This window comes from Medicago sativa, chromosome 8 (assembly GCF_051527215.1).
Source record: "Medicago sativa cultivar Bolivia chromosome 8, Bolivia_mono, whole genome shotgun sequence".
In the NCBI taxonomy this organism is placed as follows: Eukaryota; Viridiplantae; Streptophyta; class Magnoliopsida; order Fabales; family Fabaceae; genus Medicago; species Medicago sativa.
In genome coordinates, this window is record NC_140756.1 from 77,867,104 (window position 1) to 77,893,073 (window position 25,970).

At 33.7% G+C, this 25,970-nt stretch overlaps 2 protein-coding genes across 2 annotated transcripts; both read left to right on the plus strand.

Moving 5' to 3' along the window:
* The first annotated feature begins 7,640 nt into the window (after nt 1-7,640).
* Nucleotides 7,641-10,101, plus strand: LOC146901806 (putative myosin-binding protein 5). Its single transcript, XM_085735612.1, has 2 exons — nt 7,641-8,734; nt 8,969-10,101. The coding sequence occupies exons 1-2, from the start codon at nt 8,011-8,013 to the stop codon at nt 9,754-9,756; spliced, it is 1,512 nt and encodes a 503-aa protein (XP_085591738.1). The 5' UTR covers nt 7,641-8,010; the 3' UTR covers nt 9,757-10,101.
* A 3,086-nt stretch (nt 10,102-13,187) lies between these two features.
* On the plus strand, nt 13,188-19,737 carry LOC146901807 (mitochondrial inner membrane protein OXA1-like). The gene is made up of 9 exons (XM_085735613.1): nt 13,188-13,745; nt 13,854-13,944; nt 14,027-14,074; nt 15,270-15,328; nt 15,927-16,002; nt 16,106-16,237; nt 16,482-16,589; nt 18,259-18,313; nt 19,104-19,737. Exons 1-9 carry the CDS (start codon nt 13,282-13,284, stop codon nt 19,409-19,411), a joined length of 1,341 nt encoding a protein of 446 aa, XP_085591739.1. The 5' UTR covers nt 13,188-13,281; the 3' UTR covers nt 19,412-19,737.
* The last annotated feature ends 6,233 nt before the right edge of the window (nt 19,738-25,970 follow it).

Here is a 25,970-nt window from a genome sequence, read left to right on the forward strand (position 1 = left end):
CCTAATTAAAGATTATTAAATTATTATGTTTTTTAAATGAAAAAATATTATGTTTTATTCAACGTCATATTTTTGTATCCATCATTCATTCTATTATTAAAATTAATAATCACATATGCTTTAAAATTGCATTAATATTTTTATTAATTACCTTATTTTTAAGTGGAAAGTTGCAAAAGTCTTATAATAACAAAACTAAATGAATTTTTGATTTCTTATTAATATCTTTCAATGGCACTTTGCCTCCTAAAAAAAAACATGTTTCAATGACAACCATCAAATTATTATCATTGTTTGATTTCTCAACCAATCAAATGGATTCATGCACCCTTTGTCTTAATTTTTGACCAATTAGATTTAACAAAATCATGAAAGGTTTCAATCATACACGTATTTTTTAACAATAAGCTAAATATAATTTTTTTCCAACAAATATAATTCGTATAGCAAGCAAAATATTTGTTTTTCCACTCAACTTTCAACCATAACATAGCATGTGGACATGACATTTTTTTCTTTTATTTTTCTACAAAAGATGCAAAATCATGCAAGCATTTAATGTTATATCAATTTTCTAATTCAATGTATTTATTGGTTTCGTTTAAATGTGTTTTTCCATGATGTTATAGGTTTTGGTACAAAATTGGATGAAGAAGAAAACAATTAATTTTGTTTCGGGAAGGAAAAAAAATCTAACAACTAATTACTAACATTTGACATTAAAAAAACATTTGTTTTATACGATATCTTTTTTCTTAATTAAATATATAACTTTTAAACTATGATAATCAATAAAATCTTATGTCTTTCATTTTAAATATTATTCAAGACATTTTGCTAATTCCCTAAAAAAAAGACATTTTGCAAATTAAAAATAGAAAATAATTGACATTTTAAGGATCTACACTAACAAGTTTTTTTAAGATAAAAATAAAATTTATGGAGAAAAAAAAGTAGGGGATGTAAATCTAACCCGATAAAAAATTAGGGACATAAATCGAATCCAAAAAAAGAGTCAACACGGTCTTTTCTATTCATTTCAGTGATAGTCTTTGTCCCAATTGTTGTTTTTATCATCTTGAATTTCATTTGAAAATATTATGACATTTAATTAAATGAACTTTGTTCATTGATATGACCACATATGCTAAAATTTATTTGTGATAAAATATTTCTAAGTATACAACAATGCCTTAAACTTTGGTAAAAAAATGCCTTAATTTTTTTTACTAAAGCCTTAAATATTATACTATCTACATTATATTTTTTCAGCTTATTATAGAAGTTTCTTATTCATAGCACCATCATCACTTATTATAATTTACAATTTTTTGTCTTGGACCATGAGAATTGCTACAAAAAAAAAAATTTAAGCAAATTTGTTGCTAATTTTTAAAAAGTTACTTTGAAATTAAACCAAGATTGTATTCCCATTTTTTATTAATATGGAATTTATATTTATATTGTTAATATATTTCATGCAGTGACCTTTAACCACATAAATATGATTAATACCGGTATTCAATTGAAATTAAATTTAAATTATAAACATTTGTGAAGTAATTAATTTTTTACCTCTCAAAATAGGAATTTTTTCATTGTGAAAAAAAATATTTTTGTTGTAAAGGACTCTTTGTATACCGGAGTTTGATCGAAAGATTGTTCTACTGAAAAATCAAACTCGGGTTTCCTAATTAATTTGGAACTCACTAACCACTTGAGTTCAATCACATTACAATCAATGTTTTTTTAGTAAAAATATTTCAAATAATTCTAATTTCATAATTCATATTAATGCTCAAATAAATTTTACAGTCCTATAATTGCAACTCGGTTGGAAGCTCCATTGAAATTGATATGCATGTGTCAATGTTCAAACTTATACCCCTCATTGTGTGAATTTAACCACTGGAGTACTTGAGAAAAAAGATACAAAATATCTCATGAGTATATTTTTCTAATTGCTCTAATTTATATAAACGGAAAGGATATTCTCTCCAAAAAAATAATGGAAATGATATATTATAAAAACCATTTAAAAATATGAATGTCATGAGTGTTGTATGTTTTAGGAGTTTATGAAAATAGAAAGAAGATGCTAATACCAATATTGAATAAATAAATGTTAATTTTTTTAGAGGATAAATAAATGTTGATTATTAATTGTTGTAGATTCAAACAAAATCACCACGATGTTAAATTAAAAAATTAAATAAATAAAACAAGAAATTTTGTTCATGTGGTTAATTAGCTCCATCAACGACGAATTATTATGGAAAACATGAGTTTGATTCTAGGTGGAACAGTTAATGGTCAAACTTTACTAACCTCCCAACTTAATTTAAGATTACTAGGACCCCTTTACCTTTAAAGCCATAGGGTTAACACCATAATAAACAATGGTGGGCCTAATAGAGAATAATGTTTATGAAACGACTCTTTTCACTTTTATACAGATCTAATTAAATAAATTATTTTAAAATAAATAAGTGTTGTTGGAATATAACAATATAGTTATTTGTGGAACTCATTTGTTGAAGAAATTACATTCTTATTAAGTATTATTATTAAAAGATAAATGAGTAATGTGTATAAGCGACTCATTCAAAATCTCAAATTGGCAAGAGCTTTTATTCATACAAATTTAATACATGTTTCATTTAAAATTAATGTTTGAAAGAAATACATGACATCTAAAAACTTAAAAAAAATAGTTCATAATTTTCTTACTACCGGGGATCATACATTTAGTTTAATCATCACTTTAGACTAAAAGAAACCACATAAGTGATATTGACACCACATCTTCACCTTAAATCTTAAGACATTAGATATATTATGTTGCTCAACATCTACTCTTGAATTCAAATGTTGAACTTTTACTCACATTTGACACAATAACAACTCTCCCACTCGCGCTTCCGATACAAAGTCGAACCGAGTTTTGTTACGACCGTTGGAATTTATGGGGGAACTCACGATGGTGTGGATCGATCCATTGGAGCTAGAGCAATCATCCAAGTGAGAATGATATTACATTTTCACCGAATATTTAAGGTATTAAGTATATGAGTCTTCCAACTTATATGTTGTCCAGCCTCCACTCTTTTATTCAATGTTGAAATGTAACTTACACTTGATACATACAACATTTTTTTTACTTAAGTATGCTTGAATTCTAGCCCGTGCTTGGCACGGGTATCCATACTAGTAGTTCTTATCTTTTCGTAGATGTGTGAATGGCAAGGATTTGACGCGATTTTAGACACACTATTAAATGTTAGTTGTTTGATTTCATTTCTCAAGGAGAGGAGAGGGGAGGGAATGGTGGTAAAATCTTCTAGAAAACTAATTTTAACCCCTCTAAATAATTATTACAAAAGTGGAAAAATATAATTTAATAATTTAATGCTTGTGTTTGAATATATTTTTATTTAATGTGTACGTTAATTATCACTATAAGAAAGAAAAATATTGCAATTTAACATTTTTGTTCTAATGAAATTTCTCATTTCCTTTTGTTGAACTAAACATGCAATTAGGTTTAAGGAAATGTGTGAAAATACTTTTTTTTTAATAAAGAAATGTGTGAGGATGAATACTCATTCGTATGATATGAGTTTTTTTTATCCCTGTCATATTTGATATACTAACATATTAAAAGTGTTGTTTATTTTTTATATGCTCTCTTTTGTGAACTTACTATCCGGGACTTTTTCAGCTATGACGTAGTGATGGCCTCCAAAACTTGAGTTCTTTCACGGTGTTCTGGTTTTTGCACGAATGTTTTATTGTTCTATCGGATGAATTTCGAAATGTTATTATATTGCTTTCTCGAGTGTTGTTTGCATATGTGCTTGTGTTGTGGAGGCAAAGATGGAAGGATTTTCCCTTTCTGAAGATGAAAAAGGTATAACATTTAGATGGAGGACGATCATGGTATGAATGAAGTGTTGGGCCACTCTTTGATTGATGACTTCCTCTATGCAAGTCAATTTGTTTCCATGTCATGAATGAGCATCTGAAAACGATTTGGAAGTTTGGCATGAGAGTTTTTGACAAACCTATTTCAATTTTACCGCCCTAAATTAGGTATAGAAAGGGTTTTGTTGGGGGGAGGGGGGCATGTTTGCTTGATAACTATATGCTCCCTGTTCAACATGTGTTTCTTTGGGATGGAGAAATTTCCTAAAATTAATTTCTCGAAACGATGGTGTAAGTAACTGGTGGTTGAAGAAGGATGGTAGTCTACGAGATGCAACTTTAGTGGTTATAATTCATGTGAGTAATGCCGGTTATAAGTGCATTTTCCACGAGGGAAATAGCGGTTCTTCTAATTATATACAACCCGACAAATTCCATAAAATAGTAACATTCCTTTGGTATTAAATGAAGTTGGTCAAAGATAACCGCATATAATGCAGTGACTGTGATGGATTTTGTGGTAAACGGGGTAATAATGAGGCAGCACGTTCCGATTAGACTATGATGATTAACCAGTATATTCCCGTGTCGTTTCAGGAGCATTTTTTAGAGGCATGCCATGAAATCAAGCCTACCATAAGAAACGAGTATCATTAGTCTGGATTGTCGTGACCTTGGTGATTTGTATTCAAGTTCTAATTTAAAATTGGGTTAAGTGAATTTTTTCGTCTTTAAAAGTATATCGAATTTTGATTTTAATTCCTTAAAAATAAAATGTAATGTTTTCGTTCACATAAAATTTTCCGTTTTGCTTTTGGTTCCTAATGGGGCAATTTATCTTCATACTAATGTCAAGATTATAACTTTTTTATGTTCAAAACGTGTTTATGTCATGTTCATTTATTATGTTCAACTCTTGTATGTTTGTATTTTTACATTCAATAAATGTCAAAAACATGTCAGATTTATATTGGGGACCAAAAACAAAATAAAAATCATGTGAGGATTAAAACAACCCGTTTTATTTTTTAGGGACTAAAATCATAATTAGTTATATTTTTAGGACAAAAAACTTATTTAACCATTTACATGTTTTTAAGAAAATATTTTTCATATTGAAGTGTGAGTTTTTATTTTATTGAGATTTAACTATTTATTAATTAATAATTTAAATAATATTATAAAAAGGGAAATGTTAATGGCTGCTTCCGGAGCACTCTTTAAGACCTTATAAAAAATATAAAATAGTAAGTAAAATGCTTTAAATTAAAGGTAAAATTGAAAATAAATTCATGTATTTTCTTTATATGTAGTATAGATATGTAGCTTTCATTTTAAATAAAATTATTTTGATTTTTATTAAAATTATAGGTGTCAATATTTTGCACTCAGATATTAGAACAAAATATACTTATATTTTTCAATAACCCAACAATATAGTAAATATAATCACTAAAAAAAATATAACAAATACCATATAAATTATTATATTTTTGAATGACACCAACATAGTAGAATTATGAGAAAATATGTTTAAGGGTATAATTGAAAGTGGAAAAATTATCCCAAAACCATGTATTCCTTTATATACAATAGAGATATACTAGTGTGTGTGTGTGTGTGTGTGTGTGTTTGATTCCACCGAAGTGTTATTCTACTGAGCCTTTGGCCTTTGACAAGAGTCCAAGTTAGATCTCAGTGCTTCCAGGCTTTTCCAAGATATAGTACTCATGCAAAATAGTCTCTTGATCCCCCCACCTCTCGATGCATAAGGAGTTAGGGACTAACTCATATCAAACAAACGTGTTCCATTCTCGTACCCTCTCGGTCTCGAGGAACTATAACATCAAAAGTAAAAGAGATCAAGTTTTACTTTCAAATATTTTGAGTTAAAACAGTTTGTTTGAAAGAAGATTTAAGGGTTGTAACAAACTAAACTTGCAAACATAGTTATTACATAATCATTTCCTAACCACAAAAGTGGCTAGTTCATACAAAAACACAAAAATAGAAATGGAGAAAACAAGAGATAAAAACATAATTGAATAAATCATTAAGATAGTAGGGTTTACAAAAGGGAAATTACAATCCTTCGAGGATGAAAGCGAGTTCTTTGCATAAATCCCTTAACAATTTACTCTAATGACTCACTTAACTACTGTGTTCTCTATATTAAATGGATGAAGGCATGAGACGAAGAAAAATGATTTGAATCTCTAAGGAGGGGGTATTGGTTGATTGGAGGCCGCTACCTCCGATCTCTACTCTATTCAGCACACCACACCACCACACACTCTTGCAACTCGAGGCTTGTTGTCCTTTTATAGAACAAGTTCTTTCTTTTGGAATTTTCCCATGTGATGGTCTTTGCCTTAACTAAAAAATGGAGGAGTGTGTTTTTTTTTTTTTTTTGCTTCGTGGGATAGTATAAAGAATGGAAGAAATATAAAATGTATAAGTATATAAACAATGTAGTGCTAAAAACACTCTTTTTTCAACATTTTTTTAACACTTGCTCATTTATTGAGTTAATTAATATGAGGATTACACTTTATAAATGAGACCCACATAAAGTAATGTGATATACACTGATCTCTTTCGGTAAATGAATGAGCAGAGTATTGAAAATAGAGTATTAGTAGCACTCGTTATACGGTGTCAATTATACGGTCTCACTCAAAAGCATAAATTAAACTCTTCCGAGGTGGGAATGTGTTAACTTCTTAAAACACATATGGTATCTTTCGGGAAAAAAAAAGAGTTACGAACAAAAAAATTAAACATGTACGTTTTTTTTTAGTAATGCTTCTTGTAGCGAACGTTTTTCTCGCGAATCTACCACGAGCAGTTATATCCAAATCCATGAGGTATTATAGCATAATCCATAATCTATATCAACCACTCGTTTATGCCACCAAATGAGAATCCAACGCCATTTACTCTTCTTGATAAGTTCGTGAAGTAATGCCTCGCTAGAAATAGCAGTCCTCTTTTTTTTTTTTAACAAATGTATCGGATATGTTTTAAGGGAATTGCTTGATCTCGCGAGAGAATATCAAGCGAAAAATTCCCGACATTGGCTATTACTTTGAAATGTAGTGGTTTCCTTATTTTTATCCAAGGGCCCATGTTTTCCACCAAAAGAAATCTAAGGATGGAAAACAATTCGCAATCCATTCGCTATGTTGCAGTTCGTTGCAAATAGCACTACTCATGTTTTAACTATTCCTTCGGAAAAAAATACATCATAAAGAACAAGCTAATGTGTTGATTTTGTAAATAAACAAAGAATGCACTTTAATTCCCTACTCCCTCCGTTTCAAAATGAGTGTCGGTTTAGCAAAAAAATTTGTTTCAAAATGAATGTCACTTTCGGTTTTCAATGCACTATTAATTACTTTTTTCCAATAGTACCCCTTAATTATTACTATGCACACTACTTACAAAGTACCACATTTTACTTTAATTTATAATGATGGGAAATGCACCAATAGTTATCAAGGCTATTTTAGTAAAAGTGTCATCTCTATAGACAACATTATTGCATTTATTAATATGTGTGCAACAACTTAAAACGACACTCATTTTGATACAGATGAAGTATTTTAATGGAAAACATAGGTGGGTCAATGCTTTGACTGGCCAATCAAAACAGTTGGTGATTCTTGACAAGTACTTATGAGTTTGTAGGATCCTATGCAGCATGTCTGATAATAAAACAAAGTTGATAGACAAACCTTTATTTTAGGATGATAATTGTGATTGGTTTTTCATAGCAACAACTGTTTTTCTTCTAATTATAACCAAATGTGTTCAACCATCCAAAACATTCTTATTCGCTTCCTTTGCAAAAGCATGCACATGAAGCCAAAGAAACACACAGAGAAGTCAAGGTCGTGATCTCCCCCTCCAAACAAGGTCATGGTCTTTCCTTCCATGTGATATTATCAACTTCTCAAATAATTGCACCAAATTTGTCTTTAATCCTTTCCAACACAATAGATTGCAAAAAGTTTGGTTTTATCCTTATCTTTTGCATTCTACTTGTTGTTGGGTCTTGCAAGAAAAAAAAGAAGGAAATTTGATATGGCGACTCGATCATTTATACGTTTTGTTGAGAGAAATATAGGAAAGTTCCCACACTTTGTGTTGTGCATGATGCTTGAGTGGGTGTTGATAATTTCCTTGTTCATTGATGGGCTTCTAGCATTTTTCATCACAGAATTTGCAAGGTTTTTTGATTTGGAAATTCCATGTTGGCTATGCGCAAAGATGAATCATTTTCTTACTCATAAGACTCCTAATTTTTATTACAACAGTTCCATGTGTGAGGCTCATAAGAAAGATGTTTCGTCTTTGGCGTTTTGTTATAATCACAAGAAACTTTCTGATACAAGGAAGATGTGCGAAGGGTGTTTGCTTTCATTTGCAACGCAAAAGGAATCAGATTGTGATACCTATAAGTCTCTTGTAGGGGTTTTGAATAAGAATCTGGATTGCTTTGTTGAAGATAGTGGAAACATACAATTGAGTTTGAAGGATGAAGGGGTTATACAAGTTGAGAAAAACGGTACTCAAAAGTGTTCATGTTGTGGAGCACCATTGAAACTCAAGTCTTCCATATCTAAAGGAAAGAACTCTGTTTCAAATTTACAAGCTCCGACCGCTTCGCCACAAACTCATCCATTCATCGCGTCAAAATGCGAGGAATCTCGTGTTACAGAATCGCCTCGAATCTTGAATGCAAAAAAAGATTTCGAACTTCAACAGAACGAGGATGACAACAACCTGAAAAATCAGAGTTTAGAATGTGAGTGCAAATAAAAACATGAATTTTGTAGTAATATGCTTGCTAAAGCTTATGCAATTTCTTAATAAAAAATGCACCATATTGGTGGTCTAAATTGATATTTTTCAATTTATGGGATTAAATCACTATTTTGTATTTTTGAAGGATTAAATCAACCGATGCTTACAATTTCAATTGGACTAAAATACCTATTTACTCCTACATTTATAATGTCTTTTTCAATTTTTTATGCAGTAAAGGAAGTAAACAAAGGTGCCTTTTGGCCTCTATTAATAGGATCGGACGATATAAACATAGAATCCCCCAAAACCCCGTCATTTCCATGGGGTAACAGGTTCTTTGGAGTCCCACCTACAGATTCTCCAAACAACAGTCCAAGATGGTCTTCTTTGTCTTCTATCTCGGGCAAGAAATCACCATTAGAAAAGATGGAATCTGCATCTGACTCTACTGAGGGGAACTGTCAAGATGAAGAAGTCGATGCCGTCTTAAATAATTTGAAGAGGCAAGTTCGTTTGGATCGCAAGTCGCTCATGGCTTTGTACATGGAATTGGATGAAGAGAGAAGTGCTTCAGCTGTTGCTGCCAACAATGCTATGGCAATGATCACCCGCTTGCAGGAAGAGAAGGCGACTATGCAAATGGATGCTTCACAGTATCAAAGAATGATGGAGGAGCAGATAGAGTATGATGAAGAAGTCCTGCAAGAAACTAATGAATTACTTCTTAAACTAGAGGAAGCAGTCAAAACTTTAGATACCGAATTGGAGATTTATAGAGATAAATATGGATGCTTGACAGAAGATGATATTAAGGCTCATGGCGGAAATAACTTTCCATTTAGGTCCGTTGAAAGCGAGGATGATGTGGAAAAAGACCTTGATCTTTGTCAACCTGCTTCGTCGAAGGCAGATAATGGAGGGGGGAAGTTCAAGGAATCACTAAAAGATTTTAGAATGGAGAAAACATATCTTCTTGCGCGGAAGAAAATTGAAAATGGATCTCCCTTGACAGAGAATTGAATATGAGATGGTAGTATTGCACTGGTGTTCTTTAAGGTAAACAATGCACGATCACGATTTGATTCACTCATGTTTAGTGTGCTCAAACCCAAATGGTAAGAGTCACGATAGTTTGGTTTCATAAGGTTGCCACGCAAGTAGCAGAAGCAGGAGTAAAATTATTTGATCTCACTGCTTTAAGATATTTGCAATCCTTTGGGGTGAGAATGCCTTGGAGTTTCAAGATGTGTTACATCCCCATTAGTCCATTACTAGGCTTGTAGTAATATTGGCTAGGATGATAATTTGGACATACTTGTGTGAATTTTAAATGTTTATTTAATTATATTCAACATTTCTCTGTCATGATCGGTATATACTATATACTTCTGTCTTGCATTGCATTGAAGCGGTGCAAGTTATAATGTTGGCTTTGTTGCTTCAACAGCTTCACTAAGTTGCAAGTCTAAACTTCTCTTGTGGAAAAAACTATAAATTGAATTCTTATGTTTGATGGGGACTTTCTGTAACTTCATATTCTTATGAATGAATGCAAATTTTTTGTTAAGGCTTATCAGGGTCATTACGTATATCAATTTCAACCATTTGTTAGCAAACAATACGATAAAAAAGCTGAAACATTTATTGTTATAATGTCATTCAATCTGCTTCTTACAATGACTCAATTTTACCAACATGGGGTCATTTTCATACGCGAATGCATATACTCCCAGGCACACAAGCATTTTTTTTATTGATATGTTAAAAAAATGAAGGATATAATATGACAAGTTTAGTTGTGCAGTGTTTGATAAATTTTTGTCCCTCATTAAACCACACCACAATTTTTTGTCTCACGTACAAGTTGCATGATATACCAAAATAGTCTTTTGTCCACCAAAAATCGTATAAGACCAAAAGTTATTCAATACCATAAGTGGCGGACAATCGATGGGGGAGTCATGTCGCAACGATAAAGTTGTTGTCATGCAACTGAAAGGTCATGAGTTCAAGACCTAGAAACAACCTTTTGTGTAAGAAATAGAGTAAGACGGTGTACAATACACCAAAATGGTGGGACCTCTTCCTAGACCCTACATATGCGAGAGCTTTAGTGCAACCTGCTATAAGTGCTGGACAATCCACTTCTTACTAGGGGTAGACAACGGGCGGGCTCGGGCCCAATAGCTCAACCCAACTGCACTCGCGGGCGAAGACACCATACCATATTCTGATCAATCTAAAGACTCAGTTTGACATGTTCAATTTTGAATGGGTTACGAGTTAGCTGGTCGGGTAATACATGGTTTTCTCAAACAAGAAATGCAGAAGTTGAAAAAAAAAAACTCTCCAGACCAAATTTCTGTGGGTTAATGGGAATGAGAGAAAGTTTAAAACTAAGAAAAGAAAGAAAAAAAATACTACAAAGCATAGATATGCATTGTTTACCTCATTAACTTAAAAAACTAAAACTAGAAACAAAATAAGAAGAAATAAAAAAAGTGAGATCAAATTTGAGAAGGGGAAGAAATTGATTTGAATGGCGGTGATGATGGAATATGTAATAGAACTCTACTGTGTAGTTTTCATGCAATGAGATATGAGTGAAAGACGAATTAAATGAAAGACTTGTAAGAGGTGGGGGGAAGGAGAGATTGAAAGAGGAGAGAAGATGAGGACATTGGAAAAAAGTGAGAGAACGTGAGGAGGCAGACTGAGTGAATAAACGAGGGCAACTTTTGGTGAATAAACGAGGACAAGTTTGTTAGGATTTATTATATGCGGGCGGGTTTGGTTACCCACGGTTCACAACTCAACACCCGAACCCGCCCGAAACAACCCAGACCAAACCGGAATTTAAACCCGATGGGCCGTTGCCCTTTGCACCCACCCATTTCACTCAATTTTTCCCTTTTTTTTCCAGGGTCGATCGGGTATTAGGTTTTGTCCAGCCCTACATCTTAGAGATTTCAATTACTTACTTTATATATGAGTTTATTTATTTTTTTAAGGAATATGAGTTTGATTTGTTTCTTGAGTTTAACAAATTTTGACGGAGGTTCATTCACCATGAGAGTCGATGTTGGAATGCTCCTTTAATTAATGAAACTTTTCTCCCTTTTGAGGCTTAACAAATTCTTCAATTGCCAATTTCAATCTCTCAATTGCAAGATGAATTTGTGTGGGGTGCTTCACGGTCAGCTACTTTTTCTGTGAAGAGTTCATACCATTTCTTAAAGGCAAGGCGTGCAGCAGATGGCTCACATAGCTCAATGCAAGACAATAATCACAAAGTGTGGAAAAAATTATGGAAAATAAAAAGTATTCCAAAACACATCCACTTTTCTTGGAGGATTCTACATGAAAAACTACCAGTAAAAAATGATCTGTTTAAAAGAGGAATAAACAGTGACCCATTGTGTGTTCTTTGTGGGGAACATAATGAGACAATTTCACATCTCTTTATGGAATGTCATTGGTCAAAGCAGATATGGTTTGCTTCCTCTTTAGGGGTGGTATTTGATTCGCATGAATTCAGGTATGTTCCTTTTCATAAGTGGTTAGAGAAAAATGTTATTGATGTCGATGAGGATATCATAGTCCATGTTCTGGCCTTGTGTTATGAGATATGCTGTGCTAGAAATAAGAAATGTTTTGAGGGGACTGATGTTGATGTGATTGCCACTATTCAAAAGGCACAAAGATCTATTGTGAATTTTAAGAGTGCTAGTACGATGTTGGTGGAGACACTGAGTAGAGGTCCAATTATGCCAAAATCTGATGTTCATTGGGCACCTCCGTTTAGTGGTTTCTATAAGCTTAATGTTGACGCAGCATGTCCGATAAAGGGTGATAAGTGGGGTATTGATGTTGTGGTGAGAGATAATGAAGGTGTTGTCGTTGGTGCTAGTTGTTGGCAAGTCTGTTCATTACCAGATTCAGAGGTTGCAGAAGTTTTAGCTATGCGGAAGGGTTTGGAATTTGCAAAAGACATGTCTTTTCTGAATCTTATAGCAGAATCAGATGCTTCTAATGTGGTTTTAGCGTTGAATGCTCACCAACAATCTTCCAACTATGTTGGCTCTATTATTCGAGATTGTATTAATTTTAAGGGTAGTTTTCGTAGTTTAAATTTTTTGCATGTTAGGCGTGAAGCCAACCAAGCTGCTCATTGTTTAGCTAAATATGCTCTTAAGAATTTATATTGCATATGGGTAGAAGAAACTCCGCCTTATATTTCTGCAGTCTTGACATTTGATTTATTGCCGGACTTTGGTTATTGAAATTGTCTTTACCGTAAAAAAAAAAAAAACAAATTTTGACGGAGGTTGATTAGTTTATTAATTAATCTGTAGTTTAAAATCTATTTGTTAAAAAAAATAAAAAATTAACAAAGACTGGAATTAATTAATTCTAAAACCCTAAAATGTTGGCGTCGCACTGCTGAACCCAGTTGAGGTTTTCCTCATTTCATTATCTCTTCTCTTTCGGATTTCCCTTCTCCTCTCTCCTCTAATTTGATATAATTTTTCAAAGAATTCATCAATGGCTTATAGACGCTGCCTCTTACAAAGAGGAAAAAACCTCATAGATCGAAGATGCAACCCTTCTTTCACCTATATTCTCCATAGCGACGATGAAGGTAAACAACAACGCGACCATCCAGATTCAGCAGGAAGAATCAGTAATAGCTTTATCCAAACAAGGTCCTTTGGATTCAGAAACTCTCTTAATGGATCAATTGGTTTTTCCCCATCTTCTCCATTCGCTGCTGGATATAATCATTTTTGTAGAAATATGTCCACGACACCGGATCAGGGTTTCGACAAGATCACCGAATTGACTACTGATGTAGCTCATGTTCTCTCCGACACGGCCGTAGATGCTGTATCTTCTCAGGCTGCTCCCGTTGTTAGTGAAGTCGCCATTGCTGCTGCAGATTCTTTTTTGCCTGTTCAAGGCTTGCAGTATTTAATTGATGCTGTTCATACCTACACTGGCCTTAACTGGTTAGTCACTCATTCATTTATCACTTCATCCAGTGTCGTGTGTGTTTGTGTCAGTGTCGTGTCCGGTGTCTTCTAAGTGCTTTTTACCTTATTGCTCCTTTGTATCAGGTGGTCAGCCATTGTTGTAACAACTCTCTTGATTCGAACCGCAACTGTCCCACTCTTAATAAATCAACTCAAGACTACTTCTAAGCTTACTGTATGTTCTGCTGTTTTGCTTTCATACCTCTTTCTCCTTCTTTTCATACCTGTTTCTTGCTTTCATGCCTGTTGCATTGCAGATCATGAGGCCTCGCTTGGAAGAGTTAAAGGCAGAGATGGATGGGAAGGTAATGCTGCTTTATTTCATCAATTCATTTCTTAATACCATTCATAGTAGATACAATGCTTTGCTATTATATTGTCATGTATGTGAGTTAAGAAGCACGAGCCTTATATCTTCAAGTTTTAGTATGTAAGATCGGCAATGTTGTATGGGATAGAGTGTTGGGCGGTAAAAAACCAACACGAAAATTAATTAAGCATAGCAGAGATGAGATGTTGCTTTGGATGTGTGGTAAGACTAGGCGAGATAGAATTAGAAATGACAACATTAGATGGAGAGAGAGTTGGGGTATCACCTATAGTAGAAAAGATGGTAAAAACTAGACTTAGGTGGTTTGGGCATGTAGAGAGAAGACATATGGATGATGTAGGAAGGATAGTAGAGTATATGGAGGGGAGGCAAATCACTAGAGCTAGTGGAAGACCTAGAAAAACTATCAGAGAAACTATCAAGAAGGATCTAAAAATCAATGAGTTGGAGAAAGACATGGTTTTTGATAGAACACTATGACGTCATTTGATTCATGTAGCCGACCCCACTTAATAAGATAAGGCTTGTTTATTGTTGTTTTTAGTTCACCAGTGAAGTGTCTTACTGATGATCCATGTCGTTAGTAAAACGTATAGGGATCAGTACTGAAGATCTGAATGTCGCATGTTCGTTCCATTTTCTGAAGATTAAAAAAGCTTTAGCTTGAGGGAGTTTTAGTATATATAAAGTATATCAAAAAATCATTGATATTATTTGAGTATCTTGGTTTATCTTTTATGATCATTTTCTAATCTCGTCTATTCGAGTATTTTAAATTATCTCCTAGGTAGGATCAGTTTAATATTACTGTTTATTATCGTGATTTGTTTATTATTTTTCGTTTTAATTTAGGATTAGGAGTCATATATCCATATAATTAGGAATCAGTGTTTAATCTGTTGAATCATTTCAATATCCAGTTATTATAAATAATCTGAAGCTCTTATTATATATCTCCTCCTTTTTATCTAAAATTAACAACTCCGACACAAACCATCAAAAATATTTTCATTTTAAATAAGTGATTTTTCGATGAAATAATCTCTAACAAACTGGTTCTTTGACATATTGGAGAAACGTATTTAAGTTTTTTATTTTCTTACATGCATGTTATATGTTATTATATCAAAGACAATTTCTCTCTAATCACAATAAGATCCATTTTTCAGACATTTGATCCCCAGGCTGTTGCTGAAGGTCAGGCGAAGATGAAAGAGCTATTCAAAGAGTAAGCCATTTCATTGTTTATTTAATACAACTGCTAATAGTCAAGTTCAATCTCCAAGTTTAGTGTAATCACTGCATTCAGTGATACAATGTATCAGCGGAGTAATCTTTGTGGTGACTTGAGATGGCCATAACTTAAATCATAACATTCAATGTTCATTGTCACCACTTTTTTTTTTTTTTAAACGGCCAATTAATGTTAGTAATTAGTTGTTATGTTAATATTTTATCTTTCATTGGGTTTGAACCTGTGTCCTCCAACTCCTTTAACTCTTAGCTCAAACCAATTGAACTACTCAACCTCCACCCCTCTCCTGTTCAGTGTCACTACTATTTTGCTACATTTTGATTCTGCTGTTTTCATTATATTGAAAATGGTGCTTTCTGTAAACAATCAAATGAATTAGATATTTTAATATTTCTTTTGGCTGGACGTGTGATCTATATAGTTGATTGAAGGTTTGTTATGATTAATATATAAGAAATATGATGTAATTGATTTCTGGCTCTAAGGAACCTTTATTTTAAGTATTAAATCAAATATCATGGTTTTTTGTTTCACTAGATTTCCTTTTCTTTTGCTGGTTTCATTAATGCAGATATGGCGTGACTCCTTTTTCGCCATTGAAGGGACTCCTTATTCAAGGTCCTGTCTTCATTAGTTTTTTTCTTGCGGTAAGCTAACTTTGCCTCGATATTCCTCCTACCTGTAGGAGTCTGAGGAGCCTTTAAATTGTTTCTACCCATTCACGGTTTTATTTTATTTTCTTCGGTGTAGATAACAAACATGGCTGAAAAAATGCCATCATTCAAGCATGGTGGAGCTTTCTGGTTTACTGATCTCACAACTCCAGATGCCTTATACATTTTTCCAGTTTTGACTGCATTGTCATTCTTAGTAGTAGTAGAGGTGAGCATTTCATTTTCTGAAAACCTTTTTTTCCCTACTATCTTTCTAGTTTGTCCTTCTGAGTTCTTGTCTGAAAGTTTGTGTGGTCTTACATTAAATTTTTGAATTTTATTTAGTGTTTGCCAATATCAGCCACTTCATATGACAAGAAAACAGTTTAAAGTTGAGATGACAAAAGTGGTCTTATAATATCTGTTATATTTGATTTCCCATTAAGGTCAATTGGTTTTATATTGTTCTTCAGTTTAATATGCAAGAAGGAATGGAAGGAAATCCTGTGGGTGACACCATGAAAAAATTCTCGAGGGTTCTCGCTTTTCTTTCAGTTCCTTTCACCATGAGTTTTCCAAAGGTAAACCTCCCTAACTGGGCCTTCTTTTTGTCTTGAAAGGACATGTTACTATGGTAAGCTCTTTGAGGCTATGTGATTTGACTAGCAACTTCGTAAGTATAACGACATCCATAAAATAAAAATCAGTTGTGTTGTGTATATTTAACGCATGTAAACTAGATTAGGCATGTAAAGCTGAAAATATTGTATGTATTTACCTCTACTGACCCAACAGTATCAGGGTGATATCATAATTAAGCGGAGTCTGTGTATGAAACTGGAGAAAATTTAAAGAGCAAAACACAATCACAGGGGTTGTCTAGGATTCAAGAGACCCAGTTCTCTCCCATCGTATGAAGCACGGACATAGACATGGACACCTGACACCGATAAATTTTTGAGAAAATGACATAGATTAATATAATCACAAGTGCCGGTGTTGTATCGGTGTCGGACATGACACATGTCTGACATCGGGACACTCCCTCAATCAGAAGTGTCGGTGCAACAGAGCTCCCATCATACCTTTCCATAAGTTTACACTTCCCTAATTGCTTCCACTTAACTCAATTGCTCCATACTACACTCCTTCCTTTCCTAAAGTTCAACCTTATGTCTTTGGTCATCTGACATGTATGTTATATTAGAGGTATGTTATATGAACAACCATTTGTGTGACAACTTATTTGACAACCAAAATATACAAAGAAAAGTAGGTATTGTCACAAATATCAAAATAAAAGAGAGAGAGAAAGTAAAAACACAATGTGAGTATGAGAGAGAAAGTTGTCACAAAATGGTTGTACAAATATCATCTCTCATTATATTATTATTATCATCATTATTGTTATTGTTGTTGTTGTTGTTATTATTATTATTATTATTATTATTATTATTATTATTATTATTATTATTATTATTATTATTATTATTATTATTATTATTATTATTATTATTATTATTATTATTATTATTATTATTATTATTATTATTATTATTACTACTACTACTACTACTATATGCTAATAAGTGCCCTTAAGCCATTAGTTAAAGAATCAAAAGAGGTAAGTTTGTATGGAAAAATGATATATTTAATGATGTGTTTAACTTGTATTTCGAAGGATTAACTTGAGACAATGGTATATGTTTAACTTGTTTAACCTCCTTATCACTCCGCTCCTTAACTCCTCCACCCCAATCACCCAACCAATTTTTATATCCCCTTCAATTTTTTAAAGTTGTTGGGAAATCTGGAGAATGTTATCTATTGACTTGAAACATAACAACATTCTATTCCAGTCAGGAAACTTAGGGTCTGTTTTGGAGGGGAAGGCTTTGGAGGGCTAAGTATATATACTTTGATATATATTTAATATTTAAAAAAACTTAAAGAACATCATGATTAATGATCATATAATAGTTCGTTCACACAATCATTTTGCAGTGTGTAATTTAAAAAAGAAAAGTAAGCCCCCCCTCCTAAACCCTCCATCCAAACATACTTAGGAAATTGCTTTAGATTATTGATTCTCCATTTTCATTACACATAAAAAATTAAATTGACATGTAAGGGATTTAATGGTGTTTGGTTAATTAAGAAAAGGAGTGCTTGCCGATTTTATTCTAACCATTCCTGCTTTTATCTGTCATTCTATGTGGTTTGAACTTGTGTTTATGTATAATTTTGCAGGCAATATTTTGTTACTGGCTTACATCGAATTTGTTTTCATTTACATATGGAATGGGTAAGGAACTACACAATTTTCATTTGTAATATCACATTGTCATTTTGAAATTTTGATTTGTTTTCAGAAAATGCATATTGCCTAGGGCATTGATTCTGCCATTTATTATTGCTTTGAGTATATGATAGATTGTATGATGCAAGTAATTGGAGAATCCATTGCTCCTGCATCTTGTTATTCTTGTCAAGTGTTCACTTGTATATGCATGCCGATCCAGATCTTTCTGAGACGAACTTGCATTCAAACTTACAGTCTTGCACTCCTAGTTTTAAACATATAAATGAAATTCAGTGCAACTCACAATTATTAACTTCATGTTTGACTGCTGTTGCTAAGTAATCACCCCCTATACTGGAAATGCGATTGTTTTATAAGCTCTGCCAAGATTGCATAGTTGCAATCAGTATTTTATCCTATTCAAAAACATAATATCCATCTCGTTAGTATAATTACTTATTCTCAACCATGGGACTTATTAGAGCAGTTCTGCCTACTCCTTGAGTCAATACTTATGGATATTTATCTCTTTAGTATAATATTTTGTTTCGAAGATATTCTAATAGTCATGTAGTAATGTGGCCTAAATATTGTTGATGTCATTGGTGAGACTTCCTTTATACTTCTCCAAAGATAAGTGTTGTCAAAAAAGACATGTAAAAAGGGATAACATTTTTTGGTAGAATAACATAATTTGGGATGGTGGGATTACAAAACATGAGTGAACTGTTGTATTTTGATTTTCTTGATTTTTTTCTGATCCTTGTATGCTCTTTTATTTCCAATTTTGCAGTGCTTAAAGTTCCTGGTGTAAAGAAAACTTTGGGTGTTCCTGATTTACCTCCTCCAGACCCCACCAGATCTCCGCCAGCTTCCTTCTCTATACTTGAAGAAATAAAAAAAGCTGCGTCGGCCGCGAAGGCTGCATCAGCCGCGAATGCTGCATCAGCTGCAAATGGTCAAACATCATTGCCTGTTGAATCATCAAAACAACCAACTAAGAAAATATCTTCTTCCTCTTCTTCTGCTGCTGTTATTAGTCAAAGGCTTAAAAGCTTAGAGAAACAAGTAAAAGGAAGAAAGAAAAACAAGAAGAGATAATTTTTTATTAGTTCCTTAATTATGCCATTTAACATGTGTAGCAAATATGCTTAGATTTTTGTCATATTGTTATTATCCTTGGATGGAGTGGAAATTAGGGGTTTCATTAAGATAGGGAGGAGGAGAGAATAAATTTTTTAAAAAGGCTTATGATCGATTTTGCCGAGGAAGCTAAAGCTTTTGGTTAACCATGGTTTACATTTATTTATTTTTATTTATGGTATATATGGACGAAATACATGAAGGATTTAAAACCCTGGGATGCAAGCATAATAATTTATTTGTGTATGCCCAACATTATAATGATATAGATTTCTTTAGCGTTATCCTCTTGTTGTTATTATTATCCAATTACCCTCGCAAAGTTTCCCCAGTTTACGTACTTATTTCTTTATCTTACTTATTATGGCATTTTGATCTGGTAAAAAATGAAATAACTCAAGTTGTACAATGTTTGATTTGTAAAACTGTTTCCGGGACATGATAAACTGGAGGCAAGGGACAGGACAAAAACATAAATTTTTGTCCCTCAATAAACCACATCACACCTTGTTGTCTCACGTACAAGTTATCTAAAATACAAAAATAGCTTTTTGTCCACCAAAATTTTGTATAAGACCAAAAATTATTTAATACCATAAAAGTTTGTCTTGTGCTGTTATGCTGTTCTGTTTAGTACATCCTGTTTAGCACATCAAACGCACCTATGTTTTTACTCATGAAATTTGGTACCAACAAGTTTTTTGGTGAAATGTAAAGAGAATTGTGCCTGAATTCAATTTTTGGCAGGAATATCAAGAAGGTATGAATTACAGATGTATCTGGTCTATAGACCAGATGCATCATTAATTCAATAAATCTAAAATCAGTTTTTTAATTATAATAGTGACCAAAAGGATTAAACGAGACTAATTTTGTCTTGCCGCATTATTTCATGAAAATGTTCTTTGTAACGTAATAATTTTGGTTTTTATCCTTGTCACTTGTTAGTTTTGTTACTAATTCAAGTTTAGTTTAGTGGTAATCATGTTTAAATGATTATTCACAGTTTGTTTTAGTTTGTTTTAAAATTTGTTACAAGTTTGTTAGAGTGTAGCCAATAAGAGGTTAGGGTTTGTTACATTGCTTATGCTTTAAGCTACCTAACTAGTTGTGTATATAAGCTACAATTCATTGTACATATTTGATAGATATCATTCAATAAACAACTTTACTTTCATCAATTCATACTCTTTCTCTTCTCTTAATTTCTCTCAAATACCCCATAACCAGAAACTGCTTCTGGTTACTGCTTCTGATAGAAACTGCTTCTGATAGAAAACTGCTTCTGGTTTTCTGATTGCTTGTTGAACAAGCTTGCTGCGCTAACAAATTGGCATCTAGAGCCTGTGGTTTCGATAAAAGGGGTTAAACAAGATCTTCAATCACGCAATTGCAGAAAGAAACGCTGAAGGAATCACCATGAACGGTAGCAGCAGTTTCAATACGCATCTTCCAATTCTTGAAGCACGTAATTGGGAACGATGGAGTGCACTGATGAAGAATCTGTTTGGAGCACAAGATTTGCTTGAAATTGTGCAGAATGGTGTAGCTGATTTAGCAGCGAATGCGACAGAAGTGCAAAGGAACGCACACAGAGATCTGAAGAAGAAAGATTGCAAGGCTCTGTTCTTGATTCAACAAAGTCTTGATGAAGCCAACTTTGAAAGAATCTCAAAAACGGTTAGTTCCAAGGAAGCTTGGGATATTCTTTCAAAGTACCATGAAGGTGATGAAAAAGTAAAGTTGATTAAGCTTCAATCACTAAGAAGGAAGTTTGAGTTGATGCAGATGGAAGATGATCAGAAAATTGCTGAATACATCTCCAAACTTATCAATCTTGTGAATCAGATGAAGGCTTGTGGGGAAGCAATGACAGATCAACAGATTGTTGAAAAAATCATGAGGACTCTATCTCCAAGATTTGATTTCATTGTGGTAGCAATTCAAGAATCAAAAGATGTGAAGACATTGAAGATTGAGGAGTTGCAGAGTTCTTTAGAAGCTCATGAATTGATGGTTTCAGAAAGGAGCAGTGAAAGATCAATTCAACAAGCCTTGCAAGTTCAAACTACCAAGAAGGATGAAAATGATAGAAAGAATTCCAAGAAAGAGAGGAAAAACTCTAAGGGAGGAAATGGATCTAAAGGCAAGAACAATGGATCTGAAAAAGGTGAATCTTCAAAGGAAGGAAATTCTAATCAGAAGAAGAAAACTGATAAGAGGAAGATTCAATGCTTCAAATGTGAGAAATTTGGGCACTATGCTTCAGAGTGTTGGTCTGGTAAAGGAAAACAATCAAAGAATGATGAAGAGGAAGCAAAAATTGCACAAGATGATTCAGATTCAGAATCATTATTCATGATGGTTACAACAACCAGTAATGAGAGCTGCAATTCAGAAAGTTGGTTCTTAGATACTGGTTGTTCTAATCACATGACTGGTAACAAGACATGGTTAAGACAAGTGGATCCTGGAAGGAATACAAAAGTGAAGCTTGCAGATCATAGAGTCTTGATTGCAGAAGGAATGGGGAATATTGCTATTGAAGGGAAGAATGGAAAAAGGGCAATAATTGAAGAAGTTCTCTATGTTCCTGGAATGCAGTGCAATTTACTGAGTGTTGGTCAATTCATTCAGAAGGGATACTCAGTGGTTATGAAGGACAACATCTTCAAGCTGTTTGATAAAGATCAAAGGCTAGTATTGAAGACTCCTCTTGCAAAGAATAGAACTTTTCAGACCAATATGAAAGCTGTGGAACTGAATTGCTTATCAGCTATGGTGAAAGATGAAGATAGCTGGCTCTGGCATTATAGGTATGGTCATCTCAATTTTAGAGGTCTTAATCATTTGGTTGATAAAGAAATGGTACTTGGTGTACCTAAAATTGAAATACCAAACACTGTCTGTGATACTTGCTTATTGGGAAAGCAACCCAGAAATGCATTCAGTTCTAGTATGGCTAGTAGATCAAAGGAACCACTTAATGTTGTGTATTCAGATGTTTGTGGTCCTTTAGAGGTTCCTTCATTAGGAGGCAACAAATACTTCATCAGTTTTGTTGATGAGTTCAGCAGAAAACTCTGGTTATATCTGATCAAGGCCAAAAGTGAAGCATTTGAAATGTTTCAGAAGTTTAAAATCTTGGTAGAAAAGCAAAGTGGAAAGTCTATTAAGATTTTAAGAACTGATGGTGGTGGAGAGTATACCTCAAAGGTGTTTGAGAAGTTTTGTGAAGACAATGGTATTGTGCATGAAGTCACTGCTCCATACACTCCACAACATAATGGTTTGGCTGAGAGAAGGAATAGAAGTCTGCTTGACATGACCAGAAGCATGCTCAAGCTGAAGAAGATGCCTAACACTTTCTGGGGAGAAGCAGTAAGAACTGCAGCCTACATCTTGAACAGATGCCCCACTAAGAGACTTGATCAGATTCCTGAAGAGATTTGGACTGGTTGCAAGCAGTCAGCAAAACACTTAAGAGTGTTTGGTTCACTATGTTATATACATATCCCTGATGCAAAGAGAAGAAAGCTGGGAGACAAGAGTGAGCCTATGATATTGGTTGGTTATCATGAAACAGGTGCTTACAGATTATATCATCCTCTAAATCATTCAATAGTGATTAGTAGAGATGTTAAAATCTGTGAAAATGAAGCATGAGATTGGAATAGGAAAGAGAAGAGTTCCAGTCATACAATTCCCACTGCAATTGTAGAAGATGATCAAGCTGAACAAGTTCAACTTGATATTGAAGTTCAACCTGAAGTGCAAGCTGAAGAAAATCCAGTCATCAGAACTTCAACTAGACAGAGATTTGCTTCAACTAGATTAGCTGGACATGAAGTCACTCCAGATAATTTAGTTAATGAAGATGGGGAATTTGTGCACTTTGCACTATTAGCAGATGCTGAACCAATCAATCATGAAGAGGCACTGAATGAGAGTGTGTGGAAAGGTGCAATGATTGAAGAGTTGAATTCAATCAACAGAAACAACACATGGGAACTCACAGAACTGCCTGCAAACAAGAAACCAATAGATGTGAAGTGGGTTTTCAAGTTGAAATTGAAACCAAATGGTGAAGTAGCCAAGCACAAAGCAAGACTAGTGGCTAGAGGATTCATGCAGAAGGCTGGTATGGATTACTTTGAAATATATGCTCCAGTAGCAAGACTGGAGACTGTGAGATTGATAGTGGCTATAGCTTGTGGCAGAAACTGGCCAATGCATCATCTGGATGTAAAATCTGCCTTTCTAAATGGTCCTTTAGATGAAGAAGTATATGTGACACAGCCACCAGGTTTCAAAATCAAAGGGAAGGAGAATATGGTGTACAGATTACACAAAGCCCTCTATGGTTTGAAACAGGCACCAAGAGCTTGGAACAAGAGAATTGACAGTTTTCTTGTGCAGCAAGAATTTGTCAAATGCAAGTCTGAATATGGTGTTTATGTGAAGAAAGGAAATGAAGGTAATCAACTTCTTATCTGTCTATATGTTGATGACCTGATAGTGACTGGTAGTGATGAAGCTGAAATAGAAGCATTCAAAACTCAGATGATGAATGAGTTTGAAATGTCAGATTTAGGAAGATTGACATACTTTTTAGGCATGGAATTTACTGAAGATGCAGAGGGTCTGGTGATGCATCAAAGGAAATATGCATCTGACATATTGAAAAGGTTCAATATGAGTGACTGCAATCCATCATCATCACCTGCTGAGACAAATGTAAAGCTTATGATGAATGAAGATGAAGAACTGGTGGATCCTACATTGTTCAAACAAATTGTAGGGTCATTGAGGTATCTATGCAATAGTAGGCCTGATATTGCATATGCAGTTGGTATAATCAGTAGATTCATGAGTGAACCAAGAGTATCTCATCTTCTAGCAGCCAAAAGGGTGATGAGATACATCAAAGGGACACTGCAGTATGGTATTCTATTTCCAAAAGGCTTGAATGATAGTTCTATGGAACTGATAGCATATTCTGATGCTGACTGGTGTGGAGACAAACAGGATAGAAAGAGCACTTCAGGGTACCTATTCAAGTTCTTAAATGCTCCAATTTCATGGTGTGCTAAGAAGCAACCAATTGTAGCATTGTCAACCTGTGAATCTGAGTACATTGCAGGATGTATGGCAGCATGTCAGGCAGTCTGGCTGGAGAATGTACTCAAGGAAATGGAGATAGAGGTTAGCAGACCTATAGCATTGTTTATAGACAACAAATCTGCTATAAGCTTGGCAAGAAACCCAGTTCTGCATGGGAGAAGCAAGCATATAGAGACTAAGTTTCATTTTCTAAGGGAGCAAGTAAACAAAGGAGCACTGCAGATTGTTCACTGCTCTACTAAGCTGCAGCTTGCAGACATATTCACTAAAGCCTTGAAGGTTGACAGGTTCATCAAGCTCAGAAGCTTGATTGGAATGAAGGAAGTGGAAACTTGAATTAAGGGAGGATGTTAGTTTTGTTACTAATTCAAGTTTAGTTTAGTGGTAATCATGTTTAAATGATTATTCACAGTTTGTTTTAGTTTGTTTTAAAATTTGTTACAAGTTTGTTAGAGTGTAGCCAATAAGAGGTTAGGGTTTGTTACATTGCTTATGCTTTAAGCTACCTAACTAGTTGTGTATATAAGCTACAATTCATTGTACATATTTGATAGATATCATTCAATAAACAACTTTACTTTCATCAATTCATACTCTTTCTCTTCTCTTAATTTCTCTCAAATACCCCATAACCAGAAACTGCTTCTGGTTACTGCTTCTGATAGAAACTGCTTCTGATAGAAAACTGCTTCTGGTTTTCTGATTGCTTGTTGAACAAGCTTGCTGCGCTAACATCACTTACTTACCAATATTGTTGTAGTTGAAATATGTTGTTGTGAACAAAGGAACTTACGGAAGATGGATTTGAGTTTTATGTATGGAGTTTTTATCTAATGTGCATTAGTCTTGCACCATGTACAATGATGCTTTCTTCTATCAGATCAATAAGTCATGTCATATTACATTTGATTCAACGTAAGATCTATTAATCAAATTGTGAAAACAAGCTTATGTATGGTATAAAATTTGTCTCACCTATGCAACATAAAATTGGTCATATATATGGCAGTAGCAAGACACACATGGTCAGTACATGGGTATAAAATTAGCATAAACATCTCACGTTACATGGGTATGGGATTCCCATAATGGGAGTGACATTAAGGTAGTAAATAAAAAATGACCAGCCAACTTAGATCGCATCATATCATTGGCACTAGTGAAGGCAGCTTAGATCTAGAGCATATCAATATCACTAATTCTATAGTAATATCGAAAGCATAAGAATCCCAGACATCCTACGAGAGGTAAAACACAATCTTTAGTAATATCGACTTTCTTCGAAAAGAAATTGTCATAAATCTCCCGAAATTTTGATATAGTTCTAAGTTCTAACCAAAATGATTTATCCAAGTAAAAGATGTAGTTGATAACTTGATATGCACGTGAAGCA